General features: G+C 45.4%; 2 protein-coding genes across 2 annotated transcripts; both read right to left on the minus strand.

The window, feature by feature from the left end:
• Window positions 1-6,037: 6,037 nt before the first annotated feature.
• LOC136530941 (salt tolerance receptor-like cytoplasmic kinase 1) lies at window positions 6,038-7,435 on the minus strand. The gene has a single exon (XM_066523654.1). The coding sequence runs from the start codon at window positions 7,352-7,354 to the stop codon at window positions 6,182-6,184; it is 1,173 nt and encodes a 390-aa protein (XP_066379751.1). The 5' UTR covers window positions 7,355-7,435; the 3' UTR covers window positions 6,038-6,181.
• A 6,278-nt stretch (window positions 7,436-13,713) lies between these two features.
• On the minus strand, window positions 13,714-14,707 carry LOC136530942 (uncharacterized). Its single transcript, XM_066523655.1, has one exon. The coding sequence runs from the start codon at window positions 14,680-14,682 to the stop codon at window positions 13,714-13,716; it is 969 nt and encodes a 322-aa protein (XP_066379752.1). The 5' UTR covers window positions 14,683-14,707.
• Between the last annotated feature and the right edge of the window lie 1,339 nt (window positions 14,708-16,046).

A 16,046-nucleotide genomic window follows, 5' to 3' on the forward strand; every position in this document is an offset into this window, starting at 1 on the left:
CCACATTGGAGATGGATCAGCTGTCAACGAAAGGGAATATGTGGCCTTCCTAAACATGTGGCTAGAAAGATTCATTTTCTATGGGTCATCTTGTGGTCCAACCATCAGTGTCCCTTGGTGGTTGATACAACTATGGCTTAATCTGTATATGCACAAGATTACAAGGCCTGATCTCAGAAACCTAAGCTTTCCTTCTCTAATTTTGATGAGGAATATAAGGGCGAAGAAGGAAGAATCCACCAGTGCATGAGCTACGGTAAAGCTGCATCAACCATGATAATTGACATCAATATTGGGCATCTCTTCAAAAAGTTTTATAGAGGGTTTGATGTAGATGTCCTGATTGGGCTACCTTTTGATGGGGATGAGAACAATGAACTGATCTTCCCATTTAAATTTTGATTTGAATCAGGCTGCTTGGACGAGCCAGCGGTTGCAATCTTTAACTCCTTTATCAAGCCCTATGTTCTTCCAGTCGAATTTCATCATGGTTGTGGCAAAATGGTTACATGCTCCTTCATTCTAGGCAACCTCACAACTTATGAGTTTTACAACCCTTCATTTGTAGCTCGTTAGTTTGGTTTCAATCAATTGCCCCCTCAACTTTTCTTCAAGGATATACTGAGGCCAAGAGAAGACATCAGTGAGGTACTGGAAGCCTCTAGAATTTTTCAACTGGGATCAGATCTTCCTTCCCTTTGCTTGCATGACTGGATCAGGGCCAGCTTTTCTTCCACTCTATTTGACTCCTGGTGGCAAGAATAGTGCTCCCACCTCTTCTGTGGGTCGGTCCATTCTTTGTGCATAGCTCTGGATGGGGAATTTGCTTCTGATAGTGAGGTAACTTGCCATTTCTTTTAAGTAGATTGTCCGATGAATTTTTTGCCAACTATTCTAACCGACCCTTTTTAGGACATTGAATTTGATCCTCTGAGCCTGGATAGGAAGGGGTGTCCCATAGACTATCGGCCACCGTGCCCGGTTACAAGAACAGGGTTAGCTGCACCTTCGTTGACGAAATTGATGAAAACTCATGCCGTCCCCACAATCGTGACATATCAGTCTTCAAAGTGTAGGGGTCTAAGGGGCAACCCAGAAAGCTATTACTAGGAAAAGACTCTATAGAATGAGACCATCAATTCAGGTAAATAGTCTATCTCCTTATCAAACTGATATTTCAGCTTTTAATCCTGTTCCTTCATAGTTATCGAGCATTGCATCCCAATCCGCTCTGGGTGAGGAACTGCTATCCCAGGTGTTTGATTCAGCACCAACTAAAACTCCATCGACTGATCCTCAAGAGGAGCTGATTTCGGCTAAAATAACCGAAGCCTCCACAGCAGCAGAAAATGTAAGTTTCATTCTAGATGCTTATCAGAGTATGTTCTTTAACTTCTTGATTTACTCAATTTTTCATCCTTCATTTGACTTCTTACTATGCCAAGATACTTTCTAAGTAAACACCTATGCAAGAGCAGGAGCTTGACAGTCCACTTAATGATCCCATCGATGTCGAAGGTGATCTTGTTGTTGTTGACCCTCAGACTAGTCAATTCCCCATTTCAGCATGCAACTGATGGTAAGGAGGTTATATGCCCCTTTTATTCTTCTATGATAATCATGAAATAGAAATTTTCCTTTACACTATAGATACCAACGCTGAAAGCTCAGAGCCGATTTAACCAGATGTTATTGGTGCATCATCAGTTGTTCCTCCTCTTTAGATAGAGGCTTCAGAGAAGGTACGGTATCTTCTTAACCATCCATTTTGTTATGAACTGACTCAAACCTCCTAATCGAGATTTCCTTATACATAGGCACTCAATCTCCTAGCTCTGAGCTATTCCTTTAATCTTGGAGAGTATCTGGATGAGGATGAAATCAGCTCATCAGCCACCTCTTCGAAGGATGCTCTACCAGAAGAGACCAGAAATTGGCTAAGGGATATATTCCCAATATTTGAGAAGAACATAGCCCATCTAGTCTAAGGCACTATCTTAATGCAGAGAGTCTTCTTGGCTATTAAGGGTAATCCATCCCCCACTCTCTCTAGGGTCTTGCCATCTTTATCTATTTTTGAAGATCAGGCCTTGAAGGTGAAAAGGGCTCAGAGGAATCTGTCCAACCATGAGACTTTATTGGCCAAGAGGAACTCCAACATGCAAGAGGCTAAAGAGCTGGCACATTTGATTGATGATTTGAAGAATTCCACCCCCAGGATCAATCTAGAATTGTCTCAATTGGAAACCAAGTGTGCAGAACTTGAGAAGGAGCTAGAGAACATGAATGCTGCCATCAACTGCCACAAGTCCAACCTAGCTCAGATACCCAATGCCATTAAGCAAAAGAAGCAAGAACTATTGGCCAAAGTTAGAGAAGGCAGGGTCATCCACAGTGGCCTTGAGGACATTCCTGGATCAGCCGAAGAAGATAAGCAACAGATTGCAGAAGCTGATGCTATCCGGCTAGAAGTACTAAACACAATCTAGGATGTTCTAGACTTGTAATCTGTATGTTAACATGTATCTTGTGTGGAACCAATGATAACCATGCTTTCCATCGTCTCGTTGTTTTTCTTGTTTCGGCTAAATAGCTGATTTTGAAAATAGCCGATCTCAGGTTTCTAATCTTAATCTAATTAAGTCTAAAAACATGGCCTTTATTGAGAGAACCCTTCGATCTTTCATTTTTAGTCACCCTGGTGCCATATTCTCTTTGGCATTAGTGAGGTGGCACTTTGTCTTCTATTAATTACGGTTGTCCTTTTGCACGTCCCGAGGCATCCACCTCCTCGCTCCTATGGCTTCAAATACCACCCGAGTGCTTTGGCCTTGAACACATCTCCACTCAGTAACTGTTCCTTTGCACTCCTTCAGCCTGCCAAAACCCCATAGCGATTTTCTTTCTCCCTTTCGTAGATCCAATCATCCTTCATGGCCGGATGAGGACAACCAAAGCAAATGCGTGGTGGAGGATATTTCAGAAGAGAGTATGCCGGTGAACTAGCGCCTTCGACACTGTGAGGTGAGATCGACATCTTCTGCTTGTGACGATGAACTATTCTAATTTGCCTATAGATTTGTTTTGAACGACAGTCTTTGTCATCTTCCCAGGGCCGACAAGCCCTCTAACGCTGCATCTTCTGCGCCGGCCTCATCATCGCACTCCTCTGACTTGTACAATGGCGATGATGCCCGACGTTTTTTCCGAGAGTGGAGGGTGGCTCAGAACCGCTATTCCGAGGTGACTCAGGAGAATGGCTAGCTGAAGATCCACCTCGGGGTCTCTCAGGCTACTCTTCATGCAGCTGAGAAGGAGAACAACATCGTCTGAGCATGGCTAGCCGAGTCTGACACCATGGTGGTAGGTAAGACAAACTTCAGGGATGCCTCTATTCTGATTTCCACTATCTTTATCTTGATAGTTCTTTCATTTCTGTGATCATCAGCCCTGATGGTGTAGTTGGAGTCCCTCCAACTAGCAGCGAATGCGGCTGCAGATGCCATCAATGCTCAGGGTCCCCTCATCAATGCTCGCCTCCATGACATTCTAGCCTGCATTCAGGAGATTGCCCTCCATGACGTTCGTCATGGCACGACGGTGGCGCGGACCGTGGTGCAAGTCTAGACTGGGTACGAGCTCCATGCCATGGAGACTGGTTTCCCAATGGGCAATGGCCCCGAGGAGCATGAGGATTTGCTTGAGGAGTTTTTTGTCGCGGCGGAGGCCGTAGTGGATATCACATCCGCTCAGGATGTGGTGAACAAGGTCTTCAACTAGATTGTATTTAGGGAAAACTAATGAATGAAACCTTCTGTTCTTTCATGAATATGTCTCAGTGCAATGCCCCTGTATGTGTCATGAATGTCTTTGTTTTTTTGTTTTTGCTCTGGAGGTGATACATATCGTATCGACTTTTATATATTCAAAGATCTTTATTTTTGAACTAGAGGCGATACCTTTCTGGTATCGGCTATTAGAGCCAAAAACAAATCGGCTATCAAGTGTTGATCAAATGCTAGGATAATATCCCTTCAAATATATTTCATTGATTGCTATTGATAGGTTGCACCAGAACTTTTCAGACCAAAAGTTAAATGATCGATCAATCCAGGCCAAGCATCTCATTAATCAAAACAAAACCTCCTTTAATAGATCCATCAACTCTAAATTGCATTTATGTTTTGACTTAGCATTCACATACATCGGCCTAAGCCTATCTCTAGGATCAATGCTTATTCTTCTCAAATCCAATGGCCGACATGAAGCTATGACTATCTACTAAAACAAACCGCTTGTTTATTTGTGTCTAGAACTCCACCATCTTGTGTTTCCATATTGAAGCCCTCATATTAACATAACAATTCAATTACTGCTCTATTTGTTCTTATTGATTCTTCGATTGTTTGCAGGATAAGTGTCTCGTGGCTGGATGATTGCGTTCCACAAGATCGTAAGATGAGCAACCATTGAAGATGGTGCATTGGTCGCTAAGGCACAACGTTCATGAATGGTTATAGTTGGGGTATGAATGTTATCTCCGTCCACCAACCAAGGTATTCTTCTCCACAGAAAGATTGGGACACTTGTACTTGTATCAGAATCGAAGCCTAGGAGGCTAGGATCTATGAGCAATAGTCGCTCTGACCGGCAGATGCTGATGCTCATACATGCACGCATATGTACTATGGATACACCCTACCTCTACGAGGCACCTTATAAAAGAATAAGCCGGAGATCTTGAGATTCACGAAGTTATCACATGTGCCACATTGTCGATAAACACGTCGCTTACCACTCCAATAACAACACTGTTAAATCCTAAGATAAATTCAGTACATACGAGCATCCGTATCAAGTCAATGATTTAAATCCAGATGAACAAATTCTACCACAAGCAAGGAACTCCACTAACTGAGCTACATTCAATTCGTTTGTGGTTATCCTACTTCTTGATGGTAACCTGTGTCTTGGATCGAGCTTATTGTACGATGATATTCCAATATAATAATATCCTTATGTCATATTAATACACTGAATATTTATTTCTATTGTTATCGCTTTGTTTCATGCAAGTCAGATGTGTTTAATGAAAAAAGTTCTGCACACGGCGCTCGCGAATTAGTGGCATTTATTCTGTCCGGGGCTGAGTATACGGCAGGTATCCTCTCTGCCAAATCTGACACAGAAAATGCATGGCTTCCACACAAACGCCAGCCCACAGCACAACTCTCAAACGCCTTGTTTAGGGCGCGTTTAGATGCATTTTTTTTTGATTTTGGCTACCGTAGTACTTTCGTTTATATTTGATAATTAGTGTTTAATTATGGACTAATTAGGTTTGAAAGTTTCGTCTCGTGATTTCTCACCCAACTGTGCAATTAGTTTTTTTTCGTCTATATTTAGTACTCCATGCATGTGCAGATTCGATGTGATGGATACTGCGCAAAAAATTTTGGAAACTAAACATGCCCTTAGTTGCTCTCTTTAAAGTTTACTTCTTATCCCATCAAATGTTTGACACACGCATAGAGTATTAAATATAGACTAAAAAAATAACTAATTGTACAGTTTACGACTAATTTATGAGAAAAATCTTTTAAGCCTAATTAGTCCATGATTTGACAATGTGGTATTACGGTAATACATATGCTAATGATGAATAAATTAGGCTTAATAAATTCGTTTCGTGGATTACGAACAAATTATGTAATTTATTTTTTTATTAGTATCCAAACAGTCTATATGACAGACACCTCAAAGCTTTACACCCTAGATTTAAACAAGGCCTCAGTTGACGGTACTCTCTTGATCAATGGTATAGTGCTCCTTCCAAATTACTAAGAAGCAAGGCAATTATGCGAGCAGATGTTTCTAGATGTTGTCCTGTGATGATCCAGAATTTAACAATACTCTTTGGAACAGGTGGAAATGTTCATGATCTTTTTGAAGAAATTCCGTGTTCGAAAATCGTTGAATCACTTTGAAACATCCGGATGCTCAAATATTATGTACATTCTACTCAAGATCTCTGCTGTAACTGTACATTCTTTTTAGAAAAAAAGAAGAAAGTAAGAAATAGCTTCTGAAATACAAGCACGCACATTTCCTACCCAACTACAAGTAGCACTAGTAATCAGTTGATCAATTTCCCAAAGAATTTAAGCTTTGATTGGTTTCTTCACATCACAGGGGGCGCCCGGAGCAGCATGTCCGCCTTGTGGATGCTCCTGCTTGGGCCAAGAAGGCATCCACTGAGACGGCTCTCATCGCCATAGTCGTCGTGCTCCTCCTCCTTGCCCACAAGTGCGCCGTCACGGCGCCTGTACGCGGCCTCCACGTCGCTAAGGATGGCCGACACCTCCGCCATCCCCGGACGGCTGCGCCCGTCGTTCCCCACGCACGCCAGCGCCACCCTGGCGGCCCGCGCCAGCAGCCGCGCCTCCGCCTTGTCGGCCGGCGCGCCGGCCCGCACGACGTCGAGAACCTCCATGCTGGCGCCGCCGCGTATATGTGGGAGGGCCCAGTCCGCAAGCCGGCCGCCATCCCAGCGCCGCCCAGTGAGCAGCTCCAGCAGCACCGCGCCGAACATGTACACGTCGTCCTCCGCGCGCGCGTCGTCGTCGCGGCGGTCGAGGAAACCGGCCAGCCCGTAGTCGGTGAGCCTGGTGGTGGCGTTGGCGTGCCTCCAGCGCGCGCCGCCGCCGGAGGAGGCGTGCACAAGGACGTTGCACGGCAGCACGCGGCCGTGGGCCACGCCGTGCGCGTGCAGGTGCGCCAGCCCGCGCGCCGCACCGGCGGCGACCGCGGCGCGCTGGCGCCACGACAACGCGGGTACGTGGTGGGCGTGGGCGGCGTCGTCCCAGACGAGGACCCTGTCGAGGCTGACGGCGCCGGCGGGGGCCCGCTCGACGAGGATGACGCGCTCTCCTGGGCCCTCGGAGAGGCCGATCACGGTGGCGACGTTGGGGTGGGGCGGCACGGCCAGCGAGCGGACCGCGGCGGGGAACCGTCTCCCGCCGGGGTCGCCGAGGACCAGGTGCGGGTGCATGCGCTTGGCGGCGATCCCGGGTGCCGCAGCGTACACGGCGAAGTGCCTCCCCTGCCCGATGACCCGGCTCGGGTGGAACCCGTCCGTGGCGCGCTCGACGTCGGCGAGCGTGATTACCGGCAGAGGCGCGGTCGAGGCCGAAGAGCCTGAGGCTGCGGCACCACCGTCGGCAGGGCTTCTCGCGGCTGCCATACGCCTCTTGCGCCAGAGCAGGAAGAGCGCGACGGCTAGGGCGACGACCGCGACTGCGGCGCCGGCCACGACGGTGTGGTGGACGGCGGCCACCACGGCGGCGTCGTGCATGGCGTGGCTAGAGGGTCGTGGAGCACGCTGTGCGCGCGCGCTCCGGGAGCACGTATGGGATTAAGTAGCACGTACGCAAGTTAAGGCTACACGAGACGAGCGATGGTACGTGTCTTTGGCTGTAGGTCCAACCTGCAATGCGTACACCGTGAACGAATGGACTGTCAGTGGAATGTGTCGCAACTGTGTTGAGCACCTCACAAGGTTGAAGCATCGCCGTGTTGTTTTTATTTTGTTCAGTGTTGTAGCATTTCACTGTTTCTTTTGTCACTTGTTATTTGTTAGGAAGACACTGATTCTCTGTGACACATATTTATTTTTATTTTTTGTTTTTGGCTACAATGCACTATGAGTTTAGCATGCTTTGATTGCGGCAACGTGATTCCTAACGGTCAAACTGCTCTTTCCCTAAAAGGAATCATGATTAAATTTTTAGGTAAATTTTAGGACTCTCTTCAATACTAGGTATCTGCTGATTAAAACTACTCAATGTTATCTTTGCTATAAGACACTCTTGAATTCTGGTAATTTGCTCCTACACGTTATAACTATTAAAATAATATTTTCTATAAGTGGATGGGAGAAAAGTTAAAAGTAACCAAAATATCCTCACTGTTTCATCAGCTGGCAAGGATCCAAGCGGCGAAACCCAAATAGACTCAATCTCAATCTCTGTGGGTTACAGTGAAACCAGAAAAATCTAAGCGTATTATTTGTGGGTTCGTGGACAAGTCCCCTTGCGTTGTCTCCAACAGGAGACCTATTGTAGAACTCAAACCTAAACTAGGTCTCTAACACAATAACTATAACATCCAATAGACTATCTATATGAAGGACCAATTTTAGGTGCCAGAAGAGGCATCACCCAGATTTGAGTATCCTCTATTCAAGAGACCCATTTACAGAAAGGGTTGTCGTCTTATTGTTGGAGAAGACAAAAAATATGTATTGAACCATTTGCCTGTAGCGCTACCCAAAAGATGAATATGTGTTGTATTTTAGGTCGAGGTTGTTGAGACAGTCTTATATCCCTGCCAGTTAGAGCATAACATCTTTGCTTTTAGTTTTCTGGGTATTGTCATGAGATGCTATCCTTCTTCCTCCATCTGGCTCGCAAATCTCTAGCTCTATGATCCCTTCTCTAGAAGGACCTGTTGGTTCATGGCCTGAAAGGCAATTTGCCTACCAAGCAACCATCCTAGCTGTCTGGCGACCAAAATTGTTGACCTAGAAACGTTGCCTACGAGACAAAGCTATCTGGCCGGCAAATCAAACATACACCCCAAATTAATCTGGTGTTTCCTAATTAGCTGTTCTTTTGTTGATGTAGCTTATGCACCTCAAGATTTCCAAGATTTGCATTTGTTCTATCTAGAGAGAACAAAATAATAACATTTTTCTTATATAATTTAAATAATTAAAACCTATGCCCGAAATCTTTGGAGATAGAGCCGTGGCCAAATTTCTTTTTTGAAAGATGTGGCTAGATTATTTAAGATACTTTTTGTTTCCGATAAAACCTAATGAGACGATGCTTATTGCTTACTAGGACACTAACAAATAGGTGAAAACAGAGTGAGTGCCACTCAAGCAATCACACCAAATAAAATAACATCATTTGCAGGTTTAGGGTACCGAATTTACATCACCCTAGTTAAGCCAAGCCACACTAATCACACTAGGTCAGGAGTTGGAATGAAAAGCTTGTCTGTTATATTCTTATGTTTGTGTGCATCCAACCAAGAGCATTATTCGAACAGGTACAAGTGGTTCTAACTAACGTGATCGTGCAGAGTTTGTTCACTGCAGAGCAGGTTAGTGTGGAGTTGAAAGTGCTTCGTTCTAAGGCTAACTTTTGTTCTCAACTTCAAATATTTTCTTCTCAATGTCGTGTCACTTTCTCACTTGCTGACGACGACATATCCATCTTGATATAAAAAAATATATATACATCAGCTGACGTCCCAATTACAAAGCCACACTAATCACACGAAACCGAAAGGATGGATACAACGAGCACTAGGTCAGTTAGTTGGGCATACTTTGTACCACCTCATGTCATGTGTTTGTCTTCTTCCTTCGGGTTTTTATATCGAAGTTTTGGTCACGACGACTTTTGGTGCATGGAAAACCATCTTGATGTTATAGCGTCTCAAGAGTTCTCTAAATCCCTTCCTAATCCTTGTTTTTTAGCAAAATAAGAAAAACCTTCTCTTCAACGACTCTTAATCCATCTTCCTAATCTTTTAGAACTTGGAAAAAGTCACCATGTTCTAGGTAAAGTTACACGCTTTCGAGTCACGCGTATCTTCTCTCGCCGCGCGTGTTTGTCGGGCAATCTAAAGGTAGAAGAGCGTGGAAAAAATAAAGAGTAGGAAATAGTTCTTGATGTAAATGTACAAGAGAGAATATATAAAAGTGGTTAGGATAATTTAAAAATAGTATAGGATTTCTAATGTAAAATTGTCTTCTATAATTAGGAGTGGATTATTAGAAACTCTTGGAGATGACTTTCTTTATTCCTTCCAATATTTTTTTAGGAGTTATAAAACTCCATATTTCTGGAAGAAAATATTAGGTACTCTTGGAAATACTCTTACGCGGGTGACGACCCGCTGGGAATACCAAACAACACTCTGGTTCTCTTTGGAACCCCTATATTTGATCCAAAACACCTTGTAATCTGACTATTTGTACAACCCAAACCAGAATTAATTGTTTAGTTTAGTGGTTACAAGAGCCTTACTAACACATTAGCTTTTGGGTTCGACTTCCCGTGGGACCTAGGATTTAACGGTGTTATGCTTTCAGGGGTACGCGATGTTTTCGTCGACAACTGAGACGCTTGTGGTGACTTTGTCAATCTTGAGGATTTGTCAGCCCAATGTTCGAAGATGCTCGTTATACCGTGTAATTCGCAAAAAGAATGTTTTGATTGAATCAAAACCGGTCTAAAATAAAACACACCCCCTTAGGTCTGGAAAACGAAACGACAATTATTACGATAACGATACAATAAGGACGTTCGTTCTGTGACTCCTGTACGGACGCGCTCTCACAAAAAATCCCTGTCCACTCATTCTATTCTCTATTGCACCTCCATCCCTATCCCCACCTGGACGCTACGCCCCACTCCACGCTAGCTGCCGCCTTCACCCGTCCCTTGCTCAAGCCACATCCCGCCCGCGATGCTTTGGCTCCCCCATCCCGCTGCGCTCCATCTTATGCTGCAATGCATGCCCCATATCCTCCCTCACCCACACCCACACCCACACCCACACAGGCAAGGCCGCGTCCGTCCCCACGCCGTCGCTGCCCGGCCGATTGGCTCCAATGGGTTTGTGCTGTCGACGGTGGCGAGGGTGCTGCAACAACGCACGGCTTGGGGCGGCCTAGGAGATGGCGCTCCTCGCTGGCTCGTCTTGGCGGTGGCCCTCCTCGGCCTCCTGCTTGGCTGGGCTTCCTCGGCCTCCTCCTTCTTCACCATTGCCACTCCAATCCCCACCAGGAAGGGCATGGTCGCGTGGTGAATATTGCGTTTCCAAGTGTTTCAACACTGTGTTTCAAGTGTTTATGATGCTTCAAAGTTATATTTCAAGTGTTTCGTCTGGATTTTGCAAAAGTATATCTAGGATATTGCATATGTTGCAATGACAATATATGCATATTGTAAGCCTATGTTTTAAGTGTTTTACATGTTTCAGACGTATGTTGCAAATATTTCATCTGGATGTTTCAAAAGTAGATCTTGATGTTGCACATGTTGCAATGGATATACACGCATATTTTAAGCGCATATTTCAAATGTTTCATCTGCTTTCAGACTTTTGTTGCAAATATTTTATTTGTGCAGTTTCAAAAGTAGATCCAGGTGTTGCACGTGTTTTTTTACTCTGGTGTTGCACATGCCACAAATGGTGTTGGTGGCTGGCGTTACAGCGGCCATCCTCGCACAACGTGCCTCGCCCTCCCCTCCCTTCCCTTCCCTTCCCTTCATCTCCTTGCCGCGACAGTTTGAGCTCGACGGAGAAAATATACCCGACTAGCGCATAGGCAGGTGCGGAGGTGGTGGCCTCTGGTGGGCCCGACGGCGGTGTGATGCCCACGTGGTGGTCCCGCAACAAGCTGAGATCCGCGCCGTCCGCTCACTACCCGCCACGAGACAGTATCCACAATCTTAAGGATTTGTCGGTCCAATATTCGAAGATGCTCATTGTACTGTGTAATTCGAAAAAATACATTTTGATTGGACCAAAACCGGTGTAAAATAAAACACACCCCCTTAGGTCTGTGATACAAAACGATAATTATCAGTGCACGGTACTCGTTGAATCGCCGTTCTCCGCCCCACTATGACACTTCTCCGCCATGGCGCGACAGGCTCGGTGACGGGCGTTGGCACTGCCGCTGGCTAAGGTAGCCAAGTGGGTGCACTCGTGCCTTTATTTTACAAACATAATAAGCAATTAAAAAGGCAAAACATAAGAGTTGGAAAAGAGCTTAAAAAGGCTGCAATAGCCACCAAAAAGGAACTTCACGGCGGGAAAAAAACAACTGGGGCAAAAATGTCTTTTTGTTTAGGATTTAACATCATTACCGCTTGGATGTTAAATAGTCCCGGATTCTAAGTTTAAGTGTTAAATAAGAAAACAAAAGTTTGTCTAGTATCAAATAGAAAATTTTCTCTAGCATCTGCTCTATGTCGGCCATTGTTTACTTACTTTATTGGCTTTGTCACTGGTGGTTGCAGCAGTGGACTAGTAAGATCCAAAGCTAGCGTCCTTTTTCGTTTGGGTTTGTTTGGTTGATAAGTCATGACTAAAAATACTGTTGGCTGATTTGGTGTGAGAAAAAAATACTATCCGTTGACTGAAAAAGCATGACTTATAAGCTAAACAAGCCCAAGTAAACATGGCATAGATTCATGATGCACACTAACCAATTGAAACTACAGTGATGTAAGTGTTCGCCAACGAACCTCAAGAGTTTCATCATTAAATTTGATAGGGTGCTTAATAATCACCCTGTTTTGTACACTTTCTCCGACAAACGGTTCTAAAGAGCTGTACAAATAGAAAAAAAGGTACGGTCAGTATTAACCAGTATAATCTAGATTCTATATGTTTTCGTACAAATAGAGAACGTGGGGGATAAAACGTGTCAAAAAAAAACTATAGAAAATATAACATTTGGCTTCTAACGTAAATTTATTTTAACCATAAATAACTTATATGTATAGGCCCGATGTGTTAGGGATGATCACAAAATGGACTGGTGATGCGTTATGGGCCAAGCTGCAATCATAACACACAATTCTTTCTCATGTTAGCCTGCTCGCTTCTCCTTTTTCGGCTGCGGCTGCAGCTGCTTCATGTAGTAGCTACAGTAGATTCTAGTTCATTCTTTGCAGCCATAGCTGCAGCTCCAGCAGATTAAGAAAAGTTGTAGCGAGCAAAGCGCTGCCCCTCTGCTACTACTCTGTGGTAGGGTGTACCCAGATCCCTTGCTTCTAGTGTCTTCAGTATCTCCCTCCTATCATCGATTCCCCCTGCTTGCTTCCTATCTATCTTAGACTCCATCTCTTTTATAATCCCCCCAAGACGTTTTAGCTTTTTTGATATATTTTTTAACTATGTATCTATACCAAATTATAGATATACTAGGTCTTGCTTGTGTTGGTGTTGAGTAATTCGGTGTTCTATCAAGCGAGCTACTTACACAATGTCTCCTTTCACACAATTGCAGTGTCTTTCATTATCTTTCTTCTACATCATGGACGTGATGAATCCAGCTTGACGCTGAACTTTGTAATAAGTGAATAGTAGGATGCTTCGTAAATACTAAAAGTCTAGAACCTTTTACATCATCTAAATCTAAAAATACATAGAACTTACAACTAGAGAATTAAAGATTCAAATCACTCGCGTCTTGTATTGCAGCTCGAAATCCCGGCTCTTCCACGGGTGGGTTAGGGATTTATAATTCAGCTTCAGCCAAGATTTAGGGTAAACAGATTAATCGAGGATATCAAAACATCTTATTGAACAAATAGTTATTTGCATCCCAGTCAAAATTTTCTTGACGCACCTGTTGAGCATTAGTTATTAGTACAGATTAGTAACAGAATCCTTCCTTCTGCTAAAAAAAAGGAGAAAACAAAGGACATGCTGGACGTACTACGCACACCTATATTGACTTTTCACAGGCACAGCCGCACAGTGTTTGACAGTCGGCTCGCTGAAACTTAGCTGAAAGTGGCTGAAAAACACTGTTCTGGTTGAAATGTTAGTGAGAGAAAAATACTGTTCCGGCTGAAAAAAGAAGTCGAACAAGTCGGATTTAAGGTAAGCCGAACGGGGCTAAGCATTTGGTGTATAGCTCGAAACAGCGTACACCGCTTGCACCACGGTACAAACCAGCCCCACGGCGGCCGCCGTGAGCCCGATGGCGAGCCACGGGTTCCTGAGCATGAGCCACGCCTCCCACCGGCGTGGTCGGCTCCGGAAGCTCTCCTCCAGCCCTTGCCACGTCGTGCGTAGGTAGTTGCCGCCAGGGTCGTCACCCCTGAACGCGACGCCCTTGCAGAGGTCCGCCAGGCAGGCGGCAACCTCGTCATGGCTGCCGAGGCCGTGCGCGATGATCCCGCGCCTCAACAACAGCTCCACGTCCCGCACCGTGCCGGCCAGCTGCGACAGGAAGACGCAGTACGCCGTCACGTGGCTCCCCGCCTCCGCCGGGTTGCTCTGCTCCAGCGCCATCAGGTTGCGCAGGAGCCGCGACGTCCCGGCGTCGATCTTCAGGCGCGGGATCTCCAGCGTGCCGCCGCGGTTGTCCAACTTCACATCAAGGATCGAGCGAGCTCCTTTGACGACAAGAGGCCAGCTCCTGAACCCCACGCCGACGCAGTAGTACTCTGTCGCCGAGCACCACCGGCCGAACCAATGCTGCTTGCCGATGACTCTGTCGCCGGTCGTGCATGACGACGACAGTGCAACGGTGGGCGTCAGGTGCATGTGCAGCAGATGCAGAAGATTGCTTGGCCCCGGAGGTCCAGCCACCCCCGGCGTCGCCACCGAGTACTGTTGCCCCCGCAGGAGCTCCCGGATGTAGCCCGCGATCGAGTCAGCTACAGAGACGCTGCCACCGTCCGGAGTGGTGAGCTTGTGGATCTCGTCGATGACGAAGAACGGTATCTGGTTCTCCGCGAGGTAGATCACGTCGCGCACCACCCCGATGGCCTCCATCATGTCGCCGCCGTTCCCGCTGCGTCCGCCGGCGTCGACGCCGCCGAAATGGACTAGCACGTAGCATGCGTCAAGCAGCAGCATGCGCACAAAGGCGTTGCTCTCTAGGTTGAGGAAATCATAGCTCTTTTTGGCTCCTCTCCCCTAAGGATTTGGTACCATTACCGTCTTCTTACCCCAATTCCATTCAGCCGCGGCAACCTCTTCTTCTTCATCGTCTTCATAGCCATCATCGACTGAATATAGATTAGAGGCTTTGACCATTGTGGTACTTTTCTAGAATCAGGTATCTCTGTGCATATTTTGGAATTGGCTATTGAGCGCTGCCACTCGTTGAGCCAACTGACCTAAATTGTCAAATTCTTGCTCCAGCAGCTTCTCTCTCCATGTTGGCAATATTCCTTAAACGGCTAAAGCAGCTAGCTGATCATTAGTCAAGTTTAATGAGAAGCATACATTTCTAGTCTCTCAAAACCTTTAAAGAAACACGGTGCCTGATTCATTAGTTCTCTGCCTTATAGTCATCAAATCAGTAATCTTCTTTTCTCCTGTCCTAGTGTAAAAATATGTATGAAACTTCTTCTCTAGGTCAACCCAATTGGTAATGGAGTTAACTGGCAATGATGAAAACCAAGTGAAGGCTGGTCCTGACAGGGACAAGGAGAAGAAATGAACTCGATGGGCCTCTTCAATGGATGCTTCGCCCAACTGTGTAAGATACCGATTGACATGTTCTATCGTGCTTGTGCTATCCTGGCCATTGAACTTAGCAAACTCTGGGAGCCTGTAGTTTGTAGGAAGAGCGATCAAATCATACCATTCTAGATATGAGTGTTTGTACGAGAAGGTCTGCCCTTTTGGCTTCAAACCGAACCGATTTTTCATCATCTCGGTCACTCTAAGCAACAACTCATCAGCATTTGAATTTGGATTTCTCTACACCTGCTGACCCATCTGAGGATTAAAATCCCAGTGTACCTTGATACCTGGATTCAGAATCATGTGAAGGGTGTTGTAATCCGTGCCATAATGATATTCTCATGGAATCTCTATCTACTGGGTCCTTTGCTGATTTGCTGCTTGAAGTCTCTGGTTAAAGACATTAGGATCTATATCTCTATGGATCCTTTGAATTGATGGTGCTATTTTTTGAGTCGACGACGATATTTGGCTTGTTGTGCCCAAATTAATCATCTAGTTCTGACCTTGCCCCATCGGCCGTTGCACATATTATACTGACGATCTAGGATTATACTGTATCTGATTCGTAGTAGCACCTTGAACTTGCTCAGATGAACTCTGAACTACCTGGACATCATCATTATCAGCTGGTGCTGCTTCTTGATGGCTAGTACCAGCTTGATTAGTCCCCTGAGTCGACGGATGTGGAATGTTGTAATAAGCCGGCCCAACCTAATTAACTAGAAACCTGTGAAACACCTTCTTTC

Source organism: Miscanthus floridulus, unplaced genomic scaffold (genome assembly GCF_019320115.1).
Source record: "Miscanthus floridulus cultivar M001 unplaced genomic scaffold, ASM1932011v1 fs_238_2, whole genome shotgun sequence".
Classification (NCBI taxonomy): domain Eukaryota; kingdom Viridiplantae; phylum Streptophyta; class Magnoliopsida; order Poales; family Poaceae; genus Miscanthus; species Miscanthus floridulus.